At 33.1% G+C, this 10,320-nt stretch overlaps 2 protein-coding genes and 2 long non-coding RNA genes across 5 annotated transcripts in view; 2 read left to right on the top strand and 2 right to left on the bottom strand.

Moving 5' to 3' along the window:
* Positions 1-10,320, top strand: part of LOC128198765 (uncharacterized) — a 38,129-nt gene that overhangs the window by 7,562 nt on the left and 20,247 nt on the right. The window lies entirely within an intron of this gene.
* LOC128198764 (uncharacterized) lies at positions 2-1,844 on the bottom strand. Its single transcript, XR_008251467.1, has 2 exons — positions 1,297-1,844; positions 2-144 (listed from the first exon to the last, which is right to left on the bottom strand). It is a non-coding gene; the product is annotated as an uncharacterized LOC128198764 (long non-coding RNA).
* On the top strand, positions 2,019-7,052 carry LOC112053798 (uncharacterized). 2 transcript variants are annotated; one of them, XM_024093361.2, is made up of 6 exons: positions 2,019-2,194; positions 2,268-2,477; positions 3,293-3,477; positions 3,573-3,717; positions 3,962-4,158; positions 4,647-7,052. In XM_024093361.2, exons 2-6 carry the CDS (start codon positions 2,271-2,273, stop codon positions 4,699-4,701), a joined length of 789 nt encoding a protein of 262 aa, XP_023949129.1. In that variant the 5' UTR covers positions 2,019-2,194; positions 2,268-2,270; the 3' UTR covers positions 4,702-7,052. The 2 variants fall into 2 exon arrangements, with proteins under 2 accessions (XP_023949129.1, XP_023949130.1); XM_024093362.2 differs by having other exon boundaries at positions 2,021-2,194; positions 3,573-3,702.
* Positions 5,003-10,264, bottom strand: LOC112053797 (AP-2 complex subunit alpha). The gene has a single exon (XM_024093360.2). The coding sequence runs from the start codon at positions 10,018-10,020 to the stop codon at positions 7,231-7,233; it is 2,790 nt and encodes a 929-aa protein (XP_023949128.1). The 5' UTR covers positions 10,021-10,264; the 3' UTR covers positions 5,003-7,230.

The following is a 10,320-nucleotide window of genomic DNA, read 5'->3' as shown; positions in this document are numbered from 1 at the left end:
CTTCATCTTGTCATAAGAAGTTGGTCTAATGTGTTTATCCGTCAGGGTTGTGGTTCTTGCACGTCCGGCTTCACCATCTGTAGCATAGAGCTCCTCAATGATGGACCACTGTGCACGTTGATTACCAATAAGTAGGTCTTTTTTCTGAAAATTGTTTCGAAAACATTTTAATAAATGTGGTACATCATACATGTGATATATTTTATTATTATTATATATATAATAAAAGACATTATCAGGATCATTACTATTATTACGGTTAATAAGTAAATCTCAGATATTAATGAATTTATTAGCAGACCCTTGATCTGACACAGTACATCTCACTCCATATCCTGATTTAAATATAGCATCAAGAAGTTCTTTAAGAATATTTTTTAAATTTAAAGTTTTAATTCCATCTCAGACAAAATAAAAAGCTAAAGGTAGTTTCCAAGAAGAAAATATCCCACACAGCATAAAAACTAAAACTTAATCAGCAACATTATTTGTTCTGACACCACCTCCTATATCCTCAAAACCTTGAATAACACCTGTATGAAAGTATAACATTTTGTGTGGAAAAAAGTGGAAAAATTTTTTCATCATTGGTAGATATATCTAGCACCTCTGAATTTAACACCAGATAATCTTAATTGTGAGTCTACTAATACCTTTTCAAAATGACTTAACAGGGGATACTTTGATACAAAGAGTTTTAATTTAGTTAAAGATTGATATTTAGCCTTTAATCTGTTAAGTTGAGTTTTATTTTTTAGTTGTTTCTTTAATGATTATTATTAGCTTGACGTGAATTTTTCTTACGAAGAGTTTCAAACTTATCTTCCGGAACTCTATGAACAAAATCTAGCTTTCTACATGACTTGAGTCTGTTATATGACCTAACGTGCACTGGTATGTTTTCTAAAGCAGACTCACAATTAGCAGGTATGGAATCAGCTTGACTCGCAGTTGAAGTCTGTAAAGTAGACTCAACATCAGTTTGTAAATTGGAATTTTCAATAACATTGACCGGAGACAATATTGAAAACTGTTCTTTACCACTACTGACTCTTTGAAATTTAATGGGTTTGAAGATGTCTGTCTGTATGTAATGTAAAAGTAGATGGAATATGGTCAACTATTGTACAGGAATTCATTACAATGAATGGAAAAAAAATCTAGAAATTTTGAAATTACAGATGGTGGTGAAATAGTATTTGGATCAGATTGAAGGAGTTGATTAGGAGTAGATAGTGTAATTTCTAAATTTAAAGTAAGAATAGCATCCTTTGTCAATCTATGATAATTACATACCTGGGTAGAAAGTGGTTTTCACAAATTTTAACGTTTTCTAACTGCCTACGAGTATATTTCCGTAATATTGGACAATTGATGAACCATGCCTCCCATCTAGTGTTATCACTATCAGTAAAAGGTACAGCACGTAATTTGATCGCGTTTTACACTTGGGAATAACACATTGCCTCATTTTTAATTTAAAACAAAATTACTTTTATCAATAACCAAGCACGAATCGAACTACATTGTATATCTTTTTATTAATCAAAATTTATTTAAATAGTGAAGATAATTAGTTAACAAGAAAGATTTATCCTTATTATTAGTAATTCCAGCGGCGCTCATGCGAATTTCAATGATTTCAATTATTGAAAAGTCAAAACCAATCTTTCGCAGTAAAATTACAATGGCGGCGCACACGTGGTATAAACACATTTCTCTTTCATTCATAAAAGCTATTATTTTTCTTTGTGTAAATTTGACCAATCACATCAGTTCTTCGATACTTAGAATTGTGACAGTGTGCAAGTTTATTTAAGTGTACAGGTGAAAGAGATAGGCATGGCCACCACCTACTACAGCCCATAACAAGGAGAAGGATGGAGATATCTCTCTCTTTTGTTAGTAAAGGATGGAGGATTCTCATTTTTTATTCTACGGTTGGGAGGGCCTGGTTTGAACTTTGAACATTGAAGATTTACGATTATTTTTAATTTAATTTAATCTGTGGACTGGTGTTTGGAAAATACCGAAAGTACTAAGAAACTCTAAATAGATTTTCTTAAATCTTCCTGGATCTCTGTTTTTATTTGAATGGAACCAGGCAGTTGATATCAAATAATATTTTAAATATATCACTTTATCGATACGTACATTACAAACCGCTAAACTGGCGTCCGAAAACTATCCAAAGGTCTATATTTTCTATTTTCTATTCTCTTTTACAAAATAGGCAACAATTTTTCTTTTTTTCATGTTGTTTGCAGAAGATGCTAGACGGGTGGTACTGTCGGTCTATAGCAAATATGCAGGCCAATGAAGCAGCCAGTGCAAGCAATAGCATGAACGCAGATGCGCCTCGCAGCCTCGACTCTCGGAAAGACTATTCCAGTGACAGCAGCAGCGACCAAGAGCCTGAACCCAATTACAAGGCTCAGTATTTTACACTCAAGAAAAAACTGAAGTATCTCATTTATGTAAGATTTATTCGTCTATTTGAGGTACTCTGTTTATGCTTTAAATTTTAAAATGCTTTGCGGGGTTGGTCCATATTAAAATTACATTGTTTTTCAATTTCTTTATGAACACTTATGTTCATAAAGACAGGCTCTGCCCAATGATAATTTTATACTATAGGTTGTTTACAGCCCTACAAAATCACTGCAAAAAGTGATCCGAACAATAGGCTACAGGACTGACCGCACACATGAACAATTTTGTCTTTAATTCCATTAATTATATATGTATATAAAGTTTCACTGAACACACTACTCCACATTATTTAAACAAATTATTTGTTTAAATAATGTTTTTTGTTGACCACAACTAACATTGAGATATGGAAATTTCCTCTTTTGAGTGCCTCATTTTTCATGACCTAGTAACACATCTAACAGTATTTAACATAACAGTGTTATTGAATGCTATAATTATAGATTAACTAAGATGCTATAATGGAACAAGGCTGTAAATTCAATATTAATGAAGATTTGAATGAAGTTGTAAATTACCTGGAATAGATGAATGGAGTCTCCCAATGTAATGATTAGCCAAATAATAACCACATACTCCAGTGATTTTATATTCATACTAACAGATGCCTTGTGGTTTAGCAGCTCAGTTCATGTCCCTGTGGGATACCGGGATAATATATAGCTTGTTATAGTCTTAATAAGACTACATACACAAAAATTAAAAATGAAAATAAAACTTTTTATAATAAGTATAGAATATAATTAGTTGTTGTACACATATTGAATATTAAACAGGTAACTGTTAGTTTAATTTCTAGGAAAATGAATGTTTTCAAGATGCTCTAAGAAGCAGTCAAAAGAGACTTCTTAAGGTTTCCCGCGACCGCAGCTTCCTGTTAGACAGATTGTTGCAATATGAGAAACATGAAAGCACCACTTCGGACAGTGAAGATACCGAGTCCTCGGATGATGCAACTTATAATCATGCTGAGACAATGAAAAGGTATGATAATATGTAACTTGTAACAAGCATTGCAGATAATATAAAGTTATCAGAATGGTATGGATTTTATGCTTAATACTTACCCATGTTTTCAGGAAAAAGATGGACAACAGTGCTGGCCAGCAAGTCTTATCCACACCATCTGCACTCAATAAAGGTCTCAATAATACTATGAAAAGGAAAAGAGCAGTTGTCCCTAAAAAAACACCAAATACTAATAATCCTGTAAGACAGAAGATGGTAACCACATACATAAAAGTTCAAGAATTTGTCCAAAATGTAGTCATTGAAGACAAATATTTCATATTTGAAATCAAAAATATCTTCTCAGATTAAAAAAAACTAATTTGGCAAAATGTCTGTATGTATTGTTGATTTTAATACATAACAATACAGATACTATGGGGACATGCACCCTTTCATGTAGGCTTTAATATTGATAGAAAAACTGGCAGATAAATGAAATGTACTTATTTGTCCACAGCATCAAGCTAGTGGTACCATGATGGCGAAAGCATCGCCAGCACTAGGATTTGGTCTATCGGCGAGCGATGGTCACATGACTCCCGAAGAGGTGGAACGCCACCTACAGTCACGGCAGTCCTACCTCGAACTGTTGCCTGAGCGAGCGCCCCCAACTGTACCTACAGAAATGTTTAGCAATGACCCTTCACTTGACAGGTGCCATTTTTATTTTAATCTATTTCTTTAAATTAATATTCTTTGTAATTCTATTATTAACCATTATAACCTCATATTTAAGTAGGAGATTATTAATGTTAGTAATTTAGACTCTTTGATGTTTTATTAAGTTGCTAAATTGTTAAAAGTATGCAATCAATCTCCTATTAAAAAGTGGATGCACAATCAGAAACCTAAAAACGTCCCCACTCAATGAGTGCCAAACACATTTTCTTGGCACTCAATTCAAATAGTTACATTTGCAAATTCAACCTTAAACTCAATCCTTATGGTTGAATTTGCTCTGAATTTGGGATTTTATTGAATATTGGACTATATTTAAAGGCCTTTACCAATAATTCTGAAACTGTCAAAGCAAAATTGGCCAGTTTTTTTGAAACACACTTGTGCGTCCTTTTATTATAAGAGGCCAATGTATGCTATGTTTAATAATTATTTATTAATTTGATTTTTTTTTTCATTTTTAGTGAATCAAATGATGTTCTGGAAAATTCACCAAATGTGGACGAATGGTTTGATTAACAGTATCTGTCCATCACTTCGGTGATAATTCTGCCAAGGACTCATCTATGGTGTCATACAAGTGGGTCTCATGAAAAACATACACTTGGTGTTAAGAATATAATTAGTTATATAACATGTGTAATAATTAATATTTGCATATGTAAAAATGTTATTTTTAAGGTGTACAGTCATTATGTTCACAAGTCAGTGTTCAAACATATTTTATGCTTGCTGCATTTATAGTACATTTTATGCAGTTTGCTATAAAATAGTAGACTTTGAATGTAGCTGTAAAATTTAAGATAAATGAAAGACCATGTTAAATATGTACTGGTTAAATATTTATTTTAGACAAGTATTAATAAGGTACAATATGATTTCAAAGCGCAAGGGCAAACAACTATATTATCCTCATAATGAACCACACTTGAATTTTCATGCTATATTTTACACAGTGTAACCACACAATACATAGTGTATGCGTATATTAAATAAGCAGTTATACTCTAATTCATAATATACATATATGTAATATTTTACCAAATTGATGTAAATACATACATTGATTCATAAAACATACTTATTTTATTGTAACTATACCTCAAACAATTCTACCATGCAAAAAGCTTTAGCATGCTACAGATTTTTATAACAACATTTAATATTCAATGGATTTATTCTCTATTCTAAATTTGCCTAACTATCTCTAAATACTTCATGAAAACAATATAAAAAAATAAAACGTCTACTTTAACTTTTGTGAGATTCTATACTCATGAGTATACATTAACAAAAGTCTATATTTGATAACTCTTAAATACATGAGCTAGAAAGGTACATGGCATTTTCGTGTTATTACTATCATATCGAGTTTACAACTTTACAGCATCAAATTTCTTTCCACACATGTAACATATGAGAGATAGATTAGAAAACTGTTTATTATAAATTGAACTGAAATTGCCACAGAATTGTATTTAACAATAAAAATATGGAAAATGAAAAGCTGAGCAATGCTGTGTACAAGGTTTTTTTATAGTATAATACAGGTACACTGTACTTTGAAAATTTTTGACCACTGTGATTAACACAATTTTATTCAATAATATGTTATAGTGAACATATAAATAATAATACATATTAAGTGCTAGTGCACAACACTGTAGCTCAAATATTAGAGTTACAATATTATAACATTTTTAATTTTATGTAACATCATTATAAATTTCATGAATAATTTTATGAGGTTCAACGTTGAGTAACATCTATTGATTACCATTTCCTACAATTTAAATCCACCATATTTTTAACTGGTGAGGGTAAATAAAAAAATATCTTAAAATTTATTTCAAATTAGTTGAAACAAATCTCATATCAAAATCTATCAATGGCCGCCTGCACACACTCGACATATTTTTGACAATATTTAAGGCAAGGTGGCCTAGTCTTGTAGCCCCAGAATTGCCACTGGTATTTTTTGTACACTGCACAGGCTTCACACCTCTTGTTCAGAGCCTACAATTTACCATCATACTATGTGTATGCAAACTGGCAATATTATTTATTGCCTTAGGTGGAATTAGCCTTTATTTATATTAGAGCCTTACATACACAATAATATTGCCAATATCATGTATGTGCTGGCTTCCAATGGAATATGTCATAAAACAATATATACCATGATAAACAAGTACAGATGTAGTTTAAGCCTGGTATGTAAACTACAAAATGTTTGTAAATAAATATTGCTCAATTTACACTACTTCAGAAAAGTTCAACTATTTTAAATCAATCCATGATAAGAAATGATGACTTACAATAGCAGGATTTAATATCTAAATGATTTTGTCCCACTAGTGGAACAATTAATGACAAAAAATATACAATGAATACAAAACTATTCAAACTTATATACAATTTTTGGTAAGTTTATACCATATAAATTACTACTTTTTTTTGCACTATATATTAGCAGTTGAATTTATAATGTATGATCATTATATGCATACTACAATAATTCAATAACATTCTTTTATTATAAAAAAGGAATTTTTGTCAAAACAGTATGATGTTCACTGCTTAAAAATTGCATTAAAAATATAATATAAAAAATTTCATACTTTATGTCATGTAAGTGTGCCTTTCTGCAGTTGGTGCAAAAAATGTTGCAAAATTACAAGTAAAAACAGACAGCTATGAGTGGCTGCAGTTGATCATAAAACTAACATTGTCCAACTTACATAACACAAACTATAAGACTAATGTTAAGAAAATAAATTTAATTGAGACATAACAAAATATATTACTATGTACTGTTGTCTTTTGGTTATCTTAAAAACATTTATAACAATAAATATATATTTAATTAATTTAAGCAGTTTAATTTTACAAAATTTCTAATGATAAAACAAAAGTACACAAGACAATTTAACAGTAGTGTACAGTTTGTGAATTGTTTTTAAAACCTGTACTTTTGGGCTCTTATGGCAATTTACATGGTATGAGAGTAACCCAAAGTTTTATATATTTTGTCAGAATGAAACTGAGTTAGAACTGATCTGCCAGCAGATCACATATTTCTTGTGAGACAGTTTCCTTACTTGATCTTACAGTGAGTCTGAACATTTGAGCTTGCTTGTTAGGTTCTAATCTCATGAGACATCCTACTTGTTGCATCCTTGTGTGCACTATGCCTGCACAAACAAAGTTGTCAGGATTAGGGTCAATCCCATCCAGTAGCTGCATACCAAAGCCAGACAGTTTTGTACGTGCCGCAGCTAAATCAATAGAACCCTGAGCCTTGAAAATTTTCTGAGCTCTTTGCTGCTCACCACCTAAGTTTTTCCATCTAGCAAAGAATGATTCTCCATTCATTTCAGTTGGTTCAAAAAATTTATTGAGTGTGAGTGGAAGCTTCATAGAGATTTTTTGTGGAACACCATTATAAACAAAAGATACGGACATGCTGGCTGTGTCATGGAAATCTTCAATACATTCTGCAGTCAACATCTGTTGTATTTGAGCACCTGCTTCCAGTACAGGTTCCATAGGCTTCATCTGGACATTCAGCTTATGTAAATCATTCCAGTGTAATTCAGGGTGGACATTTTGAATTGGGGACTGCGTTTTGTTGCCATAGAATAAACCAATCCTCCCTAAATTCTGTCTAAACTCACTCTTCACACCAATTTGTATGAGGTCATTTTCAAAGAGTACTCCATTATTTTTGAATAAAAATTTCTTGATATTATTTTGCTGTACTGTAGTTGGGCTGATTTTAGGAGTGGTATACAGATCACCAAGAACATCAAATAAGCCATTTCCAGTAGCATTAGCATTAGTGCCAGGTGGTGTAGATAATCCAAGAAGGTCAGCACTAGAGCTGTTTGTGTTTGCGATGTTATTTATTATTGGAGCTGGAGTAATATTGGGTAGAGGGCTTTTTGATTCTCTTACCTCATCAGGTATGCGTCCTGGTTTTTTCTTTTTCAATACAGCTAATATAGATGATTCTCTTTCTGGGAATGCAGGCATTTCTTCCAAAACTGTTGCCAGTACATCAGAACTAGCAACTATACTTAACTGCAAGTATTCTGATGCTCTCTGTTGTAGCTCCACATCAGCTGAACGTAAATTAGAATCTGCCCTGAATACCTCTTGTACTCTATTTTTAATTTCTGGGAACAAATTAACCAGTTTGATGTATGTAGACAGCAACAGAGCTCTAGTAGCCGCTGAACAAAGATGATACTTGGAGTGAAGAAGTTCAAATTGAACTTGTGGTGAAGAGCGAGTGTCACCAGCTATTAGGTTACCAAACTCTCCAAGGATGTACCCCCCTACCTTAACCATGTTTTCATGACATGTTGGGGCTTGTAAAGCTTCAAAGACAGTTTTAGCAGCATACCCTTGAACTTCTTCTCTGTTTATTACAATTTGAATGACTCTATACCAAACTTCTTCAGAAACATAATCCCCTGCAATTCTAATAAGATTCAAAATAACATCTACATACCACGTGAAATCAGTAGCATACTTCTCTGATAATATAGCAACTTTCAACACCATCTCCTCTCTAATAGAATAATCAGCAGTTTCCAAATATGCCAACATTTCCTGCACAATTTCCTCTGCATTTGTTTTGTCACACATTGCATACAGTAAATCAACGGCTTGTTGACGTACAGATACATCTTTCTCCATCTTCATTGAAAGTATAACAACTTCTTGATGTTTTTTCACAGCTTCATGAGAAAATTCAGATGTAGCAAGATGACACATGGATTCAAGTGCCAAATATCTGAGGTTGGTCTCACGGTTACTCAAAAACTGCCCAAGCTGGTTGCAAGCCCGTACTAACAAATTTGGTTCACTGTCATTATGTATTATCAAGCTTATAGCTTCAAAGAGGACTGCATTTTTTGCATTTGAGTGCTGAACTTTCTTTGATTTTGGTGGTTCCTGGGCTTTGTTGAAAATAGTCTCCAAACATTCAGACAGGCGTCCTCTTACACCTGGCTCTTCCGAGGGTGGAGTATAGTTCTGCAGTAATCTCAAAAGTTTTACTGATAGCCAAGGTGCCGGAACAAAATAGTAAGTATAATCTTGCAAGTCTGTATAGCTAGCTGTCACAATTCTGCTTAGTCTAGCTACAGCTAGTGTGACACATCCCTTATATTCTTCAGGATTCTTCTTTACAAGTGCATCTATCAACGATGTAGCTGCTGTCACAACACCCATATGTGGGTCATTTAACAAATGTATTATTCTAGATGTCCACTCACCACCAGGGATAATTTCAGGTGACTTTCGGAATAATCTTAAAAGACAGAGAGCTGCAGACTGCTTAACAACATCCATGGTATCCCCAGATACTAGCAATTTAGGAATCTCAGTACCAAACGCCTCAGCCATATCCTTGCTGCCAATATTGGCTATACATTGCAAGGCGAGATTCACATGAATAGGGTTTCGAGACTGTAGGTCATTCTTGATGCTCTGAATGATAAGTTTGATGAGATCACTATTGGTGTTGACCAGCACTGATATGAATAAGTATCCTATTTGTTTCTCCGAATATTTGTTGGACGATAATAAGTTTACAGCTTCCATATGACCAAAATCAATATCGTGACCTAATAAGAAGATAAATAGCAGTTTACAGACGTACTTCTTTTTCTGGTAGCCATCGAGAGTTTTGTCGCCTTTGAACTTACTACGTATGTTAGCCAGTTCTTTGTTGATCCTTTTGATTTCTGCTTCTTTACTTTTGCAGTTTCTAATGTCCGATATGAAAACTGCGAGCCCTCGCATTCCATCTCCCCTGACGGCAGGCATATTGCCAAGAGACTTATCGAACACCAGTTTTATGCCTTTTCTTCCACTTATATGTATAAGATTGCGACACCAAACTATAGCGATACTACTAGAAGTAAAATTTCATGTAGCGGCTTTAAACTCGACTTATTACTTTAGTTGCCGTCATTAAACACAATTTCAATTTCGGCCACTGAGCTTTCTTCTACAACGCCTTCCCATATTATCTATGAAATTGAAACGTCAGAATGTGAGTTCAATCTCCTTGTTTATGGATCAATATCGTAATCATGGAAGTTTGTCATAATTACAAAGGTTACC

The sequence above is a fragment of the Bicyclus anynana genome, chromosome 14 (genome assembly GCF_947172395.1).
Source record: "Bicyclus anynana chromosome 14, ilBicAnyn1.1, whole genome shotgun sequence".
Classification (NCBI taxonomy): domain Eukaryota; kingdom Metazoa; phylum Arthropoda; class Insecta; order Lepidoptera; family Nymphalidae; genus Bicyclus; species Bicyclus anynana.
This window is presented reverse-complemented; position numbering and strand designations above follow the sequence as displayed.

Coding starts and splice junctions, on each gene's coding strand:
- LOC112053798 (XM_024093361.2), top strand. CDS start 2,271: ATGCTAGACGGGTGGTACTGTCGGTCTATAGCAAATATGCAGGCCAAT. Junction 3,478..3,572: donor CATGCTGAGACAATGAAAAG/GTATGATAATAT, acceptor CCATGTTTTCAG/GAAAAAGATGGACAACAGTG. Junction 4,159..4,646: donor AATGACCCTTCACTTGACAG/GTGCCATTTTTA, acceptor TTTCATTTTTAG/TGAATCAAATGATGTTCTGG.
- LOC112053797 (XM_024093360.2), bottom strand. CDS start 10,020: ATGCCTGCCGTCAGGGGAGATGGAATGCGAGGGCTCGCAGTTTTCATA.